Source organism: Microchirus variegatus (assembly GCF_963457635.1).
Source record: "Microchirus variegatus genome assembly, chromosome: 23".
NCBI classification, from domain to species: Eukaryota; Metazoa; Chordata; class Actinopteri; order Pleuronectiformes; family Soleidae; genus Microchirus; species Microchirus variegatus.
This window is the reverse complement of record NC_139824.1, coordinates 15,944,665-15,963,836: the sequence shown is the minus strand read 5'-3', so window position 1 is coordinate 15,963,836 and position 19,172 is coordinate 15,944,665. Positions and strand designations below refer to the sequence as shown.

At 42.0% G+C, this 19,172-nt stretch overlaps 1 protein-coding gene across 1 annotated transcript in view; it reads right to left on the bottom strand.

The window, feature by feature from the left end:
* Window positions 1-4,028: 4,028 nt before the first annotated feature.
* Window positions 4,029-19,172, bottom strand: part of ptprdb (protein tyrosine phosphatase receptor type Db) — a 94,762-nt gene continuing 79,618 nt past the window's right edge. The window contains exons 31-40 of the mRNA XM_083909209.1: window positions 18,141-18,164; window positions 15,713-15,832; window positions 14,306-14,460; window positions 12,803-13,088; window positions 8,704-8,882; window positions 8,494-8,620; window positions 7,288-7,413; window positions 7,035-7,189; window positions 5,836-5,971; window positions 4,029-4,246 (exon numbers count right to left, since the gene is read on the bottom strand). Of these exons, the coding sequence (XP_083765335.1) occupies window positions 4,178-4,246; window positions 5,836-5,971; window positions 7,035-7,189; window positions 7,288-7,413; window positions 8,494-8,620; window positions 8,704-8,882; window positions 12,803-13,088; window positions 14,306-14,460; window positions 15,713-15,832; window positions 18,141-18,164 (1,377 nt within the window). The 3' untranslated portion in view covers window positions 4,029-4,177. The remainder of the gene's footprint in view (window positions 4,247-5,835; window positions 5,972-7,034; window positions 7,190-7,287; window positions 7,414-8,493; window positions 8,621-8,703; window positions 8,883-12,802; window positions 13,089-14,305; window positions 14,461-15,712; window positions 15,833-18,140; window positions 18,165-19,172) is intronic.

Below are 19,172 nucleotides of genomic sequence, written 5' to 3'. Positions count from 1 at the left end.
TTTTGGTCCAAAACTTGCCAATACGTCATACAATACTATGTAGTACTTCATACTATACCATGTCTCCATAATGTGACCATTTTTGGAGAAAACAAATTTGGTCCAAAATTTGACAAAAACGACATACTATACAATGTCGTCCAAAATCTGATAATTTTTTTGAAAAACATTTTTTTGGTCCAAAACTTGACAAAAACGTCATACAATACTATGTAGTACGTCATACTATACCATGTCTCCAAAATGTGACCATTTTTGGAGAAAACAAATTTGGTCCAAAATTTGACAAAAACGACATACTATACTATGTCGTCCAAAATCTGACCATTTTTTGAAAGACATTCTTTTGGTCCAAAACTTGACAAAAAACAAATTTGGTCCAAAATTTGACAAAAACGACATACTATACTATGTCGTCCAAAATCTGACAATTTTTTGAAAGACATTCTTTTGGTCCAAAACTTGACAAAAACGTCATACTATACTATGTAATACGTCATAGTATACTATGTCTCCAAAACGTGACCATTTTTGGAGAAAAAAAATTTGGTTCAAAATTTGACAAAAACGACATACTATACTATGTCGTCCAAAATCTTACTTTTTTTTTGATAAACATTTTTTTGGTCCAAAACTTGACAAAAACGTCATACTATACTATGTAGTACGTCATACTACACTATGTCGTCCAAAATGTAACCATTTTTTGAAAAAAAAATTTGGTCCAAAATTTGACAAAAACGACATACTATACTATGTCGTCCAAAATCTGACAATTTTTTGAAAGATCTTTTTTTGGTCCAAAACTTGACAAAAACGTCATACTATACTATGTAGTACGTCATACTATACTATGTCTCCAAAATGTGACCATTTTTTGAAAAAGAAATTTGGTCCAAAATTTGACAAAAACGACATACTATACTATGTCGTCCAAAATCTTATTTTTTTTTTTTGAAAAATTGTTTTAAAAAAAAAAAATTTTTTTGGTCATTTTTTTGGTCCAAAAGTTGACAAAAACGTAATACTATACTATGTAGTACGTCATTTTTTGGAAAAATTCAGGCACCAGCGCGAGAGTGAAGAACATATAGAGGGACTCTGGCAATCATTTCACTTGAGTTTATTTGTAACAAATGAAACTTGTGTCGACAAGGAACAGAAATCCATACAGACCTGTTTTCTGGTTTTCACGCACTCCGAGAACCAATGTAAGAAAATAAAAAGCACTTGTTGACTTGGAGCAGAAAACAAAGCAAAACAAAACCAAAAAGAAAAGAAAAAGAAATAAGTTTACATTTACAGACCAGTCGGAGGTAAGTGATCCACCATATTTTCATTTTTATACAATTTATAAACTCCAGTTTAATCCATCTACATCATACATCGGGGGTAAAATAGAACACTTTGCTGTGAAACTTTTCAAAATAAAAGAAAGAAATCCACAATGTGATGTACTGCACACACTGCTGTGCCATAAAACTGTGAATTCAGGTGCATCTGTTTATCATATCACTCTTTGATCATCTTTATTCATACTTTACCTATTTATTTATTTATGTATTTATTCATATTAACGCATATACTTATGCATTTTAATTACTCTGTGTTTTGTGTTATTTACATATACACAACCATGTGAGCATTACAGGGTCCATCTTTGCTGAGTTCAAGTAAAACTCCTTTTTTGGGGGTGGGGGGGGGGGGGGGCTAATAGAGATAATAGGATACTAGTATTAGTGCATAGTACAAAGAGAGAAAGTGCAAGTCTTCCCATAACAGGTGCGACCAAAGGGGGGGAGGTGGGGGGGGGGGGGCATCTCAAAAGTGGTACCATGCATACAAAAATGACAACAACAGGGTTTTTTTACTGCAAGTTGGTGGAAAAAAACGTCACCGATCCCTTATTATTATTATTTCTATGAAGCGTTAACGGAGATACAAAAGAGGACGATGTGTCGTTTGGAGACGTCGAACCGGAAAACCCCCCGAGCTCAGCCTCCGTCGAAAATAAACGTACCGTAACTGTAGACATCGTAAGAAAATAGCACAAAAATACGATTAATAATGACTGATTTTTTTACGTGACGGGTGTCGAGAAGGTCAAGTTTGCCCCTTAAAACAAAAGAAAGGATCTGCTGTTTGGCTTTATTTAGATTTTATACACGGCTGAGTCAGTGCGAGTCTGCTCCAGCTGATAATAACGTGTTTTAAAATCATGAGTAAAGTATGTACACATAAAGCTGTTGACGTTTCATTGTGTTTTTGTCTCATCCCGAACAACAGCGATAATAACCGTCAAACTGTCTTTATTGTCGTTGAGCGTCGTCTAATTGGAGCTTTTGTTGTTTTAAATCAGACGCAGCTGCTGCTCTGTACAAAGAGATTACTTTTTTTCACGTAACTGTAACGTAAACAAAAAAATCATACACACCGACATTCAGTTCACACGCACGCAAACACGCATACGTAAAATACACATAAAACCCTTTTTTAAAGTAATAATTATCAAAATAGGCGTGTAATATAAGGCACTAGAAATCTAAAATCAAAAATACTTATCAGATGCTGTTTGAATTATGACGTTTTTCGATCATTCATTGGTTGCGTCGACACACATTAAGGACGACGGCGGGCGACAAAACTACTTGGAGCTAAGAGGTGAGAGGTCGCTCCTCGGTGGGCGGCGGTGACGGTGACGGTGAAACACATGGAACCACATCAAAGTGTGACACGTCCTCGTGTCTGGAAAAAAAACGACATCGCCATCGTCGTCATTATCGCACTGGCTTAATAACCGCTGTTAGTGACTCGACACAAAAATATATATAATACATCTACTTATTGCACACTGAATCAGACAGAGAAAAGTCATTGTGAGCATTCCAGTGAGAAAAAAAAAGATTTTTTTTTTTCACCCTCCTCCCCCCCTCTATATCCCATCCCATAATTTCTACAAATCTTTGTGAAGCTTATTTGACACATAAATATTTGTTTTTTTCGTTAATACTAGAAGAACTTGGCGAGTGTTTTCTTTAGGACTCGACCGCCAGGGGGCGCCTAGGAGCTCGATAGATAATAAAAAAAACAACGTGGTCTCATCTCAGAGGCGTCACGCGGGGCCCAGATCTTGTGCAGCATGCGGATTTTAGAGACTGATTGGAGAATACAAGCGAGTGACACTCGGTGGTGGTGTGTGATCATTGATTGTACACTTAAAAACAACCTTATCGCCAACAATAACCCCCCCCCCAAAAAAACACACACACACATCAGCTCATTGGATAAACACAGAACTTTCAGAGGGGACAACGTGCCAAAAATAATAAGAAAAAAGAAAATAAATCACTTATCTCTATTTTTCTACAAAACTAAACAAAGGTTTTTACTTTGTGTTATATGCATTTTTAAACTTCTCTCCAATTCTCAGTTCCTTAAATCGTGACACATAAGGTTGAACTGGTGTTTTTTTTTTATTATTATTACTATATAATAATGGTAGAAACGTCGCTCTTTCGCTCTCAAGAAAAATGAGTCCATTTCCACAAACAAAACAGAACAAAACACTATTGTGTGTCTTTGCGTTGTTGTTGTTGTTGTTGTTGTAATACTGTGTGTGCTCTGTGTTTCCACTCTCCTGTTGGCAATGCTCTGGTGCTCAAACGTCCCAGTTCTTTCAGTCCCACAAACATAGATCTGCAGTCTCCTTCGTGGTAGAAAAAAAAAAATCAAAATTTCCTGTGACGGCTAAATACTGTGGCTGGCTCCTGTTTTTGTGTGTTTTTTGTGGTCGTCGGTGTACTGGATGCTACACTGGTGGTGGACGAGGGTGAGAGTTCCACACCCAAACAACGTAAAAAGCAAATCTGGGTGCTCTGCAAAAAAAAGCACTGAAAGGAATAAAAAAATGATGATGACGTCGCGTCTTCAGGCCGACCGACCGGTGGCGTGTTTGGGCTGAGGGTGGAAGGAAAAAACACACCCTCGTCAAAGCGTGTGGTTGCTATGGCTCAGTTAGAGGTGCTGTTTCTGGGTTTCACTCTGCGTGTGGTGTGGTCCAAATCTTCAAAGAAACATCGCGGCCTAATGCATTCATTCAGGGCTGCATCGTGTGACCTAAGAGGAAAAAGTGCACTAGGTTGGGATGTGGCATGAGAGACCGACTGCCACCCGGGGATTATGTTGCATAGTGATCGAAGCTTCCCAGATATTCCAGACTGGCCCGGTAGCAAAACTGGTACTGGTCCTGGAGCGAGGGAGGGAGAGAGGGAGGCAGAGTGAGAGAGAAGAAGGCTTAAAGAAGGCAGAATAGGCAGAATAACGCACTATTTATTACTTATTTGACAAAGAAGAGAGCAGAATAATGGGCTGTTCACGTGCACGAACGGAAACGCATGTGCACACGCCTCACAACACGCCTCACCACACGCCTCACAACACGCCTCACCACACGCCTCACCACACGCCTCACAACACGCCTCACCACACGCCTCACCACACGCCTCACAACACGCCTCACCACACGCCTCACAACACGCCTCACCACACGCCTCACCACACGCCTCACAACACGCCTCACAACACGCCTCACCACACGCCTCACAACACGCCTCACAACACGCCTCACCACACGCCTCACAACACGCCTCACAACACGCCTCACCACACGCCTCACAACACGCCTCACCACACGCCTCACAACACGCCTCACAACACGCCTCACAATACGCCTCACCACACGCCTCACCACAAGCCTCACAACACGCCTCACAACACGCCTCACAATACGCCTCACCACACGCCTCACAACACGCCTCACCACACGCCTCACCACACGCCTCACAACACGCCTCACCACACGCCTCACCACACGCCTCACAACACGCCTCACCACACGCCTCACCACACGCCTCACCACACGCCTCACAACACGCCTCACCACACGCCTCACAACACGCCTCACAATACGCCTCACCACACGCCTCACAACACGCCTCACCACACGCCTCACAACACGCCTCACCACACGCCTCACAACACGCCTCACCACACGCCTCACCACACGCCTCACAACACGCCTCACAACACGCCTCACAATACGCCTCACCACACGCCTCACAATACGCCTCACCACACGCCTCACCACACGCCTCACCACAAGCCTCACAACACGCCTCACAACACGCCTCACAATACGCCTCACCACACGCCTCACAACACGCCTCACAACACGCCTCACCACACGCCTCACAACACGCCTCACAACACGCCTCACCACACGCCTCACAACACGCCTCACCACACGCCTCACCACACGCCTCACAACACGCCTCACAATACGCCTCACCACACGCCTCACAACACGCCTCACAACACGCCTCACCACACGCCTCACCACACGCCTCACAACACGCCTCACCACACGCCTCACAACACGCCTCACCACACGCCTCACAATACGCCTCACCACACACCTCACAACACGCCTCACAACACGCCTCACAACACGCCTCACCACACGCCTCACAACACGCCTCACCACACGCCTCACAACACGCCTCACAACACGCCTCTATACCTGGCTGTTATTATTTTTTAAATGTTTTTATTTTTTTAAATAAATAAATACATTAATAATTAATAAATAAATTAATATATGAATTATTTCATGAATACATTAATTAATTAATAATGTATTTATTTAGGCATGTTGTGAGGCATGTGCACGTGTGTTTCCGTCCGTGCACGTGGACAACTAATTCATTAATCATTTCATGAATAAATAAATAAATAAATAAATAAATAAATAAATAAATAACTGTGAGAAGGCTTTACCTCTGTCTGAACAATAGCAGGTCTCTGGGTGCGGAGCATCTTCACCGTCTGGAAGATGTCCACCACGCCCTCGTACCTCATCCTCTCCAGCACGATGCTCAGCGTGATAAACACACCAGTCCTGCCTACTCCAGCACTGTTGGTGGACAAGAGGAAACAATATTTACAACTATATATATACAGTATATGTATATATATACTTTACTTTACTCATCCTGTGGCTTGAAAGATCTTCTCCGAATGTTTCTTCAACTCTCTCTGCAGGTTCACACGTACACTACCGTTCAAAAGTTTGGGCTCACCTATACTCACTACTATATGTTTGTTGTGTTTTCCATTAAAAGTCAGACTTTTATTCATCAAAAGAGTTGCGAAATGAATAGAAAATATAGTCAAGACATTGACAAGATTAGAAATAATGATTTTTATTCAAAAATAATAATTTTGCCCTTTGCAAAACAGTTTTCAGCTGTGCTAACATCATCGCACAAGGGTTTTCTAATCATCCAATAGTCTTCTAACTCCATTAGCAAACACAATGTACCATTAGAACACTGGAAATGTGCCTCTATACACATATGTACATATTCCATTAAAAACCAGACGTTTGCAGCTAGAATAGTTGTTTACCACATTAACAATGTATAGTTAGTGTATTTATGATTCATTTAATGTTATATTCATTGAAAAAAAAGTGCTTTTCCTTCAAAAATAAGTACATTTCTAAATGAGGCCAAACTTTTGAACAGTAGTGTATTCTATTGACTCTTTAAAGTGAACTGTACACTCACACAAATCATATTTCCTGACGACAAAAGACAGTACACGGTACAAATTGCAAACAGATAAATCCTTTGATGAGCCGACGTTTTTATTCAACGCCACCTACTGAAATGTAAAGACTTATTTTAGATTATAATAATACACGTACAAAGCAAAAAGAAAATTGTCAATTACCACCAGCGTCTCAAGGTTAATTTTTAAATAAGAGACAGTCGATGCTTCTCTTTGGTTGTTAATGGTGTTGTTTGTCTTTTGTTGTCGCTGTGATCGTGTTTTTTGTGAAAGTTTTGAATCTTTTTAGTTCACTTTACAGAATTCTGAAGTCCATGACATCGTCATAAATGACATTAGACATTAGTCTAATAATAACACACAGTGTGATGCAGCAGGTCCAGAGTGAATGACTCAGGTCTTACCTGCAGTGCACTGAGATGGGCCCGTCTTGGCCAAACTGCTCTTTTGTTTTATGGACCTGGCCGATGAAATCGATGAACCCCTCCCCTGACTTTGGCACTCCTTGCTCGGGCCAATCGGTGAACTGGAACTGACGAACCGTTCGCGATTGTCCATCCTACAAAAAAAACCAAAAACGTCAAATTCTTATTAAAAAAAAGAGACATCAACAGTGATTCTCTGTCTCTCTCTCTCGTGAATATTAAGCGCCCTCACCCTGGCATCGGTGACTTTAAACTCTCGGAGGATGTACTGGGGCATGTTGTACTCAGCCATGGGATCCACCACAAAGTACTGGTACCTGGCTGAACGCTCCGCCGGCCAGTACTGATGACACTTCTCCTGCGACGCAAAACAAAAACAATAAACAGAGGCTGCACTTCAGAGCGCTGCATCGCTGTGTGTGTGTGTGTGTGTGTGTGTGTGTGTGTGTGTATGTGTGTGTGTTCTTGTACTTGCGGCATACTGAGGACCAGTGAGGGATTTTAACCAACAGGTCATTTTTACGGAGTGAGGACATTTTGGCCGGTCCTCACTTTGTTTTCATTGAAATCACTTCCTTGGGTTGGTATAACATGCTATACTCAATTTGTCAAAAAAATTAAAAAATAAAAAAATTTGGACGACATAGTATGATGTTTTTTTTTAAAATTTTGGGTAAAAAATTTTTTTTCAAATTTTGGACGACATAGTATAGTTTGACGTTTTTGTCAAATTTTGAACCAAGAATTTTGGGTAAATTTTTTTTTTTCAAATTTTGGATGAAATATAGTATGACGTTTTTGTCAAATTTTGAAGCAAAAATTTTGGGTCAAATTTTGGACCAAAGATTTTGGGTCAAATTTTTTTTTTCAAATTTTGGATGAAATATAGTATGACGTTTTTTGTCATATTTTGGACCAAAAATTTTGGGTCAAATTTTGGACCAAAAATTTTGGGTCAATTTTTTTTTTCAAATTTTGGATGACATAGTATAGTATGACGTTTTTGTCAAATTTTGAACCAAAAATTTTGGGTCAATTTTTTTTTTTCAAATTTTGGATGACATAGTATAGTTTGACGTTTTTTGTCAAAATTTGAAACAAAACATTTTTTTTGTCAAAGATTTTTTCAAATTTTTGACGACATAGTATAGTATGAAGATTTTTTCAAAATTTGGACGACATAGTATAGTATCACGTTTTTGTCTAATTTTGGACCAAAAAAAAAAAAAACGAAAAAGTTTTCCGGCCCTTTTTGCTCTGGGGCTCCACCTGCAGACATTTTGTGGTACTGAAACCAGTAGTTCTTTGTAGATGTAATTCATGAAGGAGATATTTGTAATTGTGGAAATGCTGGTCCTCACTTTGTCAGCAACCCAGTCCTCAGTATGCAGCAAGTACAAGAATGTGTGTGTGCGTGTGTGTGCACATTACTACGTACCCGTCCCATCTCTCTCAATTTGGTTAACATGACAACGATGGTGGAATTGTGTTCCCACAGCATCCTCCAGTAATCCTCTGTCGTTTCAGCCAGCGGTCCTTGAGTGGCTATGTAGGCCTTCTGCTGCCTACACACACACACACACACACACGCATTAATTACTATATAAGAACAACAGAGTATTTCTTAAAGTCTAGGAGTTCTCTTGACCTGTATCCGTCGATGAAGCTGGCATTGATGTAGTCCGAGCCCTCGACTCCTCTGATTGGCTGCAGACAAACCCGCGTGGTCTCGTAGGGCATGATGTTCACCAGCCGGTTCTTAAACTTGTTGCACGGCAGGTTGGCGCTGACGAAGCGCGACGTGTGAGCCTTGGCACTGGCCAGACGCTGGAGAAAGACAAGAAAAAGACAAAAAAAACAACAATTTTAACAAAGTCATTGTGACCGACACGTGAAGAAACTGTAAGGTATGAGTCTGAGTGGTCAGGTACGGAAGGGGATTAGTGCCACACAGGAAAAAATGTTTGAGTTCTGACTCTAAACTCAGAATAAGTCAGAATTCTGACTTTAAAACTCCAAATTCTGACTTTATTCTGATAATTCTTTTATTCTGAGAATTCTGACTTTATTCTGGTAATTCTTTAATTCTGACTTTATTCTGAGAATTCTGACTTCAAAACTCAGAATTCTGACTTATTCTGAGTTTAAAGTCAGAATTCTCAGAATAAAGTCAGAATTATGAGCTCAAATTTCTGAATTCTGACTTAAAATTTCTGAATTCTGACTTTAAAACTCAGAATTTCTGACTTTAAAACTCAGAATTATGACCTTATTCTGAGAATTCTTTAATTCTGACTTTATTCTGAGAATTCTGACTTTAAAACTCCGAATTCTAACTTTATTCTGAGAATTCTGACTTTATTCTGAGTTTAAAGTCTGAGTTTAAATTTCCCGAATTCTGACTTTAAATTTCCGAATTCTGACTTTAAATTTCCGAATTCTGACTTTAAAACTCCGAATTCTGACTTTATTTCGGAGAATTCTGACTTTAAAACTCTGATTTCTCACTTTATTCTCAGAATTATGACTTTATATCTCATAATTCAGAGTTTAAAGTCAGAACTCAAATTTGTTTTCCCCGTGTGGCCCTAATCCTCTTCCGTAGTAATGAGAGTGAGGACAGATTAAATGAGAGGAAGCAAAATCAAAGGTGAAGTTCAGATCGATTTCAGGTCTTCGTTTTAAATGCATTCAGCACGAGGATTGGTTTCCCTCGCCGGACAACTGTAATTAGAAAATCAGCCCGACTCTGCGAGCCCGAGGATATTAAAGCAGACGTCTTCAATTGAATAAACAAAGACGAGCTCGACAGAACAAGAGCGGCGGTGGAAGGAAGGAAGGAAGGAAGGAAGGAAAGAGGGAAGGAGGGAGGGAAAGGAACGAGACGAAAGAGACGAGGAGGAGGAAGAAGACGAAGACGAAAAATCAAGAGTGGAGGGGTACAGGAAACCACAAGGCCCCACACTGTCTCAACGCACACATGTGAACCGCGGCTGATCCTGAAAAAACCCTGGAACACACACACACACACACACACACACACACACTCAGACAGTACACTGTACACTCTCCCTCACACTCGACCATTGGATGACATTGGTGTAAAAACCCAAGCAGAACAACAAAGACTGTGCAGAGAGGGAAACCACAGACTCTGGGGAGAAACGATGGGGTCTCGTGAACCCGGCCACGACCGTCGGTGGCTACCGGAGCGCCGTGGGAGAAGCGGCAGTGGCTGGTTTTTTCTCGCAGACAGACCCGAGTGGAAAATCCCACACTGAAAGTTCACCGGTTCATTTTAGAAAAATCTCCGAACCCCACTTACTTTCCTCTGTAATTCCTTTTGGGTTCTTATCAATAAAACCAGGTAAAAGTCATCTTTTCCACGCGTTCGATTCGTGCCGTTATACTCAGCATCTGTTAAGCTTGGATCAAACCGTGCCCTGTTGGCAGCAATCTTTACTTTACTCAACCAACGAAAACCAAAACAGTGTGTTGAATTACAGCTCTCTTTCCCCCCTCGCTCTCACACACACACACACATGCTTCACATTTCTGTCGTTTCATTTGAAGAAATTTCATCCATTGTGGAGTTTTTATTGATGAAGGTGGAAAGACGACGCGGCGAGATGAAAATCTGGCGACTTGGAACGACGGCGGCATGTGTTTGACATCAGTCTGAGGCCGAGCAAACCGCTCCGTTCATTGTCGTTCTGGCGGAGGCTGCAGCTTCCATTAGGACGGGAATGCCAGAGCGCGGAGATCGCTCCGAGTGGCCTTGTGTTTACTTTGCCCTCGGAGCGTCTGAGAAGACATAAAGCCTCTCTGAAGGGAATTTTTTAAGCCTACTTTCAATATATATATATATATATATATATACAGCTGATTCTATTTTCTCCCAGCCAGACCAAACAAATAAATCTTGGTATAAACTAAATAATAACAAGAGGAATGAATGAAACGCTCCTGATTCGACTTCTAATTGACCCGGATTATTTGATTATTCCACATCTGCCCGTCAAACTTTCAAAACTACAACATTTTTTTCCTTTTCCTACAGCCTTGGATTTTTGAAAAGGCACAATCCCATAATCCCTCTTCTAATCCAGCCGCCCGTAATGAACACGTAGAACTCTCAACGCGCAGGGAAAAGCATGTTCAGTGGTCGTCAAGGTCAGGAATTTAAGGCTGTTCTTCAGCAGCTACTGAACAGACCTGGAAGTTCAAGAATGACATTCAAACCCCAGACGTTCAGGGTCAAAATGAATGATAAACTACTTCATTCTCTTATTTTTATTTCTTTGCATTATCTGGCACTGCTATACATCAAAATGTAATCAAACTCAACATTATGCGATGAATATTGAATGTTACTTCATGAATATTTTTGCTTTTATTCACTTTCTTGCAGGAGGTTAGAGTAGAGGAGCTGCTCTAAACTGCTCCACCGACGAATGATGACGAACACGAGGCTGAGACGTGTGTTTTCACACTTTTAAAACATCATAATCATCACCAGCCAAAGCCACAGCTGCTCTAAATGAACAGCATAAGGAAATATGATCAAAATCAGAGCTGCGACCAGCCGTTATCTTCATAATCGATTGATCTGCGGGTTATTCTCTCGATTAATTGAAAGAAACGAAGAGAATATTCACATTTAGGAAGCTAAAACTATCAGAAATCTTGTTTTAATCATGAAAAAAGCTTCAAACCGATGAAGGGTTTATCAAAATAGTTGAGGATTAATTTAGTAATCGATTAAATGTTTCAGCTCTAATCAAAATAATTGCTTATATTTATTTAATATGATGAATACACCAGAAACTCTTTAACCAAAATGATATTTTAACGCTAAAAATGATTATTGTTATCCATAAATTTTCAAATTTACTAATTAAAATAAATAAATAAATAAATAGAAAAGATAGTATAGGATAATAATCTCTTGATTAGTGAAATTATAGCTCAAATTTGGGAATAAAACAGTGAATTTAGTTTGGTATTTTCCAAATAAATCAAATAAAACAATAGCATTTTCACTTTTAAACAAGTTCTTGAAAGATTTCTCGTTCTCATTTTAATGACTAATATATGGGTTAACTGCTGTTCATTTAAATATGCTAATTCCTCCTCTGCGTTCAACTAAAGGCCAGGACTCTTCAGTATGAAGCTGCACATCTGTTATTGTTGATCCTGCAAAGATTTCATAATAAAAAAAGAAGGGATTGAAGGAACTGCAAAAATTGACGTGTGTTGTGTTTGTCACAGATACAGACTTTAAAAACGATGGTGAAAATCCAAAAAGAGCATTTGAGATGCACGTAAAAAAGCAAGACGTTCCACACCACTGCTCATGCATCCAGCGTAGCCCCGCCCCTAAAGCTACAAACGCAGGTTTTCCCTTAGCTCAGCACAAATCATAGAAACCTGTCAGCTACAGTATCTTCACTCTGCTCCAGCGTAGCTCTATAATTAACATGTTCTATGTCATTTTGGTCTCTGTATTGTCTTCATGGGAGGAGGATGAACCATTAGCTTCACAGAACATCAGTCAGGCACTAAATAACACAGCTCCAACTTCAGGAACACTATTGTGCACTTGACCCTGAGGTCTGAGGTCCCATTGTAACTCAGGTAACTCTCTTTCATGGTCCAGCGAGCGTCACCGTTATTATCATTAATTGGTTTCGCGAGCCGTCGTATAAATCAGCCCCCGAAAAACCTCGCGGATCAAACCTTCTCACCTTGAACTCCAGCTCCATGCCGGTGACGTTCTCCCCCGTCTCGATCTGCGTCAGCCTCTGGATGTAGGAGAAGAGGTTGCGCGCCGGCACCTCGGTGTTGCCGCAGGTCACGGCCTCCAGCAGCGCGTCGTGGATGAAGATGTACTGGTCCTCCGTCTGCACCATGTAGTTCCTCTGCGAGCGCATCAGCGTGACGTGGCCGTAGATGTCCACCGCCTTCTCGTGCTTGATCCGCTCCGTCATGGCTTCGATCACGATGAAGCAGCCCGTGCGACCCACTCCGGCGCTGTGGAGGAAACAGATGGCGATGCGATGTGATTTTCTCATAAAAAACCTGGGCTCCGAAATGTGGAACACGTCGTTATTTCTTCTACTTGCAGAAGCTCAAACATACTGTGCCTAAATAAACTAAATAAGATTTTCATAAAAGATGCCAGCCGGCAGCATTTCCAGCAAAAAGAGCTGAAATTGACATCAGCGACGAGTCAGCATTAACGCAGATATCGTCTCGTCTCCTATCGACTGACAATACGGAAATATAATACGTTTTTAGCCGTCCACCCAAACACTTGACATTTCTGCTGCGCTGGTACCTGAAACGTCTTGAATAAGCATGTTTTTTTTTTCTGCAAATGAATAAAAAAATGTCTTATATAGTTAAATTAATACCTGTGTGTGTGTGGACGTGAGATTTCCCTGTTAAGACACGATATAATGGAGTTGTGCCCGGATAATTAAATTTGACTGATAATCCTGTTAGATACTGCGACAGGAGATTAGGAAGAGCTGCCAACCTTTTCACCTCCTCCTGCCTCTTCATTCTCTCTCTCTCTAAACACCCTTCTGACATTCTCACACCAGCTCCTCCACTCTCCTTTTTTTATCATTTCCATTCAACGTGTCCCGAATCTGAACCCCCCCCCCTCGTCTCTCGTTCGGCACATACAGTAACTCGCGACACTCCATCGCCGTCTCAATCCTCCTCTCCTCTACGTCTATACCTCACTAATTCTTCCTAGCAAAGTTTCCCGTGCCACCGTCTGTTTTCTCATCGCCTCGCAGAGAGTAAACAGCAGAGCTTCGTTCCAGCTCTGCTGCTCCACACTGTGCCAAGACCGTCTCCAGAATCATAATGCAACACATGCACAATCTTACCGCCACTCCACACGGCAGCTCATTTCAATATAAACTTATGAACCCAGGCTTAAACGGTAAATAATCAACAATTTTGTTTAAAAAAAAAAAAAAAAATAAAATAGGGTCAGCACAAACAGTTTTGCCGCTGTTTTAAATCTGTGAGATGATGGAGGTTGTTAAAGGAAGGAATGCCGCTGGTTTGAGGTTTGCTGAATGGCTGGTCAATCTCGTGTCAGCTCTGGACCTCACAATGATTCTTTATACAACTGCTCTCTTTGCGCTCTCCATTTTCACAAACTCCCCTCAAATAACAAGCGCGTGAATCACACGCGCGTGCACGCGTGATTCATGCATCCGTGCACACACCTGCAGTGGACGACCATGGGTCCCGCGTCTGGAGGATTGCAGGCCTTGACCCGGCGCAGGAAGGCCAGGAAGGGCGTGGGGTGTTCGGGCACGCCGTGATCGGGCCACGCCGTGAACTGGAAGTGACGAACTTCCCGCTTCTCGTTGGAGCCGCTCTGGAAAAGTAACAGAAAAGGTAAAAAAAATTAAATAAATGCTGTTATTTTTTTTTTTTGTAAATGCGACAACTGGACATTTTAAATAAATAAATTGTTCAATAAACAGACTCCAGTTTGTTTACTCCAGGAGCTAACAGAGCTAACTGGTAAACGGTGCTTGGACTCCAGTGCTACGACACGTAAACATGACGTCACACGCGACATCAACGCATGATGCGTTTCCATGACGACTGACCGCCAAAAGACGCGCATGGGGTCATGTTTACGCGACTCCTGGTTGTTAAAATGAGTCTCTAAAGTATTAATTATTAAACAGACCGCTCCAATTCTACTGTAGGCACGCTAACGGCGCTAAAGGAGCTAATGCAGCGAACGGAGCTAACTGGTAAACGGTGCCTGGACTCTGGTGCTGCGGCACATAAATATGAGGTCACACAGGTCTTTTTCTGCCTAGTCGTCATTAACGCACATTAACGCATGATGCGTTTCCATTGACAACTGACCGACGAAAAAGATGCGTGTGACGTCATGTTTACATGACTCTGATTGTTAAAACGAGTCTCTAAAGCAGGGGTCACCAACGTGGTGCCCGCGGGCACCTGGTAGCCCGCGGGCAGCCAATACGGTGCCCGCGGGCTCACTTCACTTCACCTCACTTGCATGTATCCGTATGATCGCTCAGTAAAATATCTTTGATATTGTTTATAAAAACTGATAATCGTTAGGAGTAAGCACTGGAATGAATGTGTATGCAGTTGAATGCATAATATTAATCATTTAAATGGTAAACAAACAAAAAATATTATATGGTAGCCCTCCATATTATTTTTCACCCTTAAGGTAGCTCTCTGTCTCAAAAAGGTTGGTGACCCCTGCTCTAAAGTAACGCAGTTCGACTGTAGGCGCGCTAATGGCACTAAAGGAGCTAACGCAGCTAACGGAGCTAACTGGTAAACGGTGCCTGGACTCCAGTCCAGACTCCGCTCCGGTTAACGTGCCCAGCACTAATAAAAAAATAAAATAAAATAAAAATAAAACAACAACATGGGCCAATAAAATTGAATAAATAGCGTTAAATCTAATTTAAATGATCAAGAATATACAATAACGCTTCTTTTTGTCGTGCTGCGTCACAAAACCCTGCACAGTGACTCAAGCGCCTTTGCACACAAACCGGTAATGCATGAATATTTCAACGGACAGATGCACTTTTTCGAACTCGTTACCCTTCACTGCACAGAGCAAGTACCTTGTAAAGAGCAAAGGTCCTGACAGAGTAGGTAGCCAGCTCCACTGTGTCCAGCAGAGTGACCTGAATGAGGCCATAGGTCTCCGTGCCTCGGGTCGGCCAGTACTGATCACACTTCACCTGGAAGGGAAGAAGGGGAGAAGCAGTGAGGTGTGCGGTGCACTCTGGACGTGGCTGCACTGCAATGCACGTGCATGTGCACACAAAGGAGAAGGGGGAGTGTCGAAATCAGTGTGTGAAGGTTTGCAAAATGTGCATATGCAGTCAAGATAATCCAGTGTGTGTGCGGTGAAAGAGACAGAGAGACAGACAGAAAGAGACAATTCTGCTTTCTGGGGCGTGAGATTAAGCTCTAAGTTGTAACAAATACTGTATTGGTGGGCTTTTTCTCCAGGATCCACCACAGCGCTGAGAAAAGTCTAGGGATGCCTAAAACTCACATGCTTGACGACGCTTCTACATCGCGGTATATTCCACTTCAGCTATCCCTACACTTCACGTCAAATCCCCCCGAGCACCAAAAACACCTCAAATTCCCCCTGTTTCAAGCAGTCATATTTGTAGTTTTTCAGTTCAGCGTCAGAGACCACAGATGTGAGAGGGAAAAAAAATCCCAGAGGAGAGGAAAGAGAGAGGGGGGAGGAGGAGGAGGAGGAGGAGGAGGAGGAGGAGGAGGGCCTTGGCAGAATCAGGCCAAACCAAATGTTATGTGCTGATCCCTCCAGTCCTCATCAAAGACAGCAGAGAGCTCGGCTCGGCTCGATCTGCATTCCACTGCTCCAGACTGGGGATTATGCGTTTTGGCCCGCGACGTTCAGGCTGTAATTACAGCTTTTTCGACTGCTTGTTGTCGTCCCACCAGACCTTGAGACACTGATGAGACAAGAACGGTCGTCCATATAAGGCTGTCGACGATTAAAGTGGCAGTGTGCGGGTATCTAAGTCAGGTTATTTTGCTGAGCCCGGCAGAAATATTCCCAATTTGGTGTAAAGTCGTGAAATTATACATGTTGTGATAAAAGTGTACTGCCTCTCTCTGGTCAAACACCAGCTACTGCATTCAAATTTACCGAATTTGGCCCATTTATACTGTATGAGACGGAGACTTTTCGTTCATACTTGAATTCGTTCATGCATTAATTTCGTCTGTCAGGTGAGCTGACGGTGGCGGACGAAATAGAGCAATACCGGCAGAGATCATGGGGGCAGTATAGAGTCAATAGTCCAATGGCATTCCCCATTAATGGGTCGATTTACTGTACATTTAGACGTCTTACATTTCCGCGAAATCTGCTTGCGTTTGGATCAAGCACAATAAAAATAACGCTTTGTAATTGTCGCCATGTGTGTTGACGCCTACTCCTTGGTGCTCTGCACTCCCCTCTAGAGGAAGTATTTATATCAACGAAAAGACGCACAGAGGTGTGATGGACATGGACGAAAATGGGAGTATAAATGGGCCTTTAGTGCACTCGTGCATCACCCTCTTGTCCAATCAGAGCGAGGCTTGTTGCGTCAGACTCCTCCCCCTTTTATAAATGTCACCTTTCTCTCTCCACTGCCTGTGTGAGTGATTGAGAGGCTCTCAGCCCACTTCTTGGCATTTTCTCAAAAAAAAAAAAAAAACGAGACACTGGGCGGAGTTGATTTGCCCTTTACGCAGTAAATACTTTATGATCGCATGAATATATGGGGCTAATAGCACAACAGTTGGTCTCTGGTATGGTGTGACTGGTGCTAAACGAGCGGATGCTGGCAGGATTCCCACAGTGGGACCATCTGTGATCATCTGTGTCGCTGCAGTGTAAACCCCCATAATGACACAATGTCGAGAAGTGTTAGATTAAATCATTTTCTTCATCCCCCTCAAGCGGGAGATACATAGGCATTTTTTTTTCTCCCCTTACAATTAACATCTAACGATGTTTCGGAACGAACGTCGTAACTGCTTTATGGCTTTTACGAACTAGAAAATCGTCATGTTCTTGAGATACCAGCTTAGGTACCCCCAAAAAAGCCATACAATATAACCTTTATGGTTATATAACCAGGGTATAAAGAATGACACTCTTTTATGGCTGCGTATTACACGATTATACGACACCAAAACAGGAAAAGAGGAAAAACAGCTGTGGGTGTGACCATGCAAACTGGAGACAATAATGTGCACTCCTTCTGAACCGCTGTGGTTAGAATAAACCGATTTCTAGTTAATTATGAATGCCTTGCGGTGAGATGAACAACAATTCTCACTTTATCCACCGGCTATTTCAGAGAGAGAGAGAGAGAGAGAAGGAGGAGGAGGTGGAAGAAACCAACAGGAACAAAAGGGCAGTGCATTGAAAAGGTAAGGAGGAAACCATGAGAGGTGTGGTTGCACTTTAAAAAATAAAAAAAGATTAGGAAAAGAGAGAAAGAGAGGTCTTGCCTTAGAGTAGAAATAAGAGGGCATCTGAGGGTCAAAGAGACACAACAGAAACAGTTGGAAAAGTGGAAGAAGGAAACAGTTCAAACACAAGGTTAATAAAGGAGAAGAAGCACAGAAAGGAAAGGAAAGGATCACTTTCTGACAGCACAGCACAGCACAGGACAGGACAGCACTCACATCTCAAACCACTCGCGCTCATTTTGTTCCTACATGACATTTTAATTATATCAGATTCTTCTAACAACAGTGAACGAAACGCCCGCCGAGCCAAATGATTTTCTCATCCATTACCGACCCCCTGCTGAGCTGTACTCCGTGTGCCATCCCATCACTTAACCCGTGGCACTTTTCACTTGGTCTTACACAATCTCCGACTCATTGTCTGTGCGGCCTTTTTCGGGTTTATTCTACACAGGCTATTTTTGTACAACGCGACATGTTCTATCCTGTTCTCTTAAAGCCCACCTGGACTCTACTGTCCTTCCTAAATAATGAACACTCTTCCCTTCCCTGGTCTCGTACAGTACATCATCTCCACTGCTGTCAAATCAACTGCATACCATTCTACTATTATATAACTCTAATATCTATTTTCTCCTCGCAGTTTTAATCTGCTGTAATCTTTAAAAAAAAAAATTCCTCCTGATACTAAACTCATTCCTATTTTTCCTCATGCCTGACTGTAGTGAATGATTGACCTGAATCCAAATAAATGTGTACTTTTTTAACAGATATATGGACATTGTTTGAATATTTTTTTCCAACAAGACACTGTGTTACATGAAGCCTGGGTAATGGAATCGTTAAAGTCTGGTAAAGTCTGAGACCCCCGCGCGGACTCTCTGGAGGTCTGCGGAAAGTCTGTTTGAGGCCCCTCGTGGACTGGATGAATTATGGGGTTTGGACGACCCTCAGCAACGTGCCCGCAAAAGTCCACGAGTCTGCACGAGTGCAGCGGCAAAGTCCAGACATTTGGACTCATGGAGCCATATGGAGCCGAGTTCATGACAAGGTTACGCCGTTCGTTTTGGT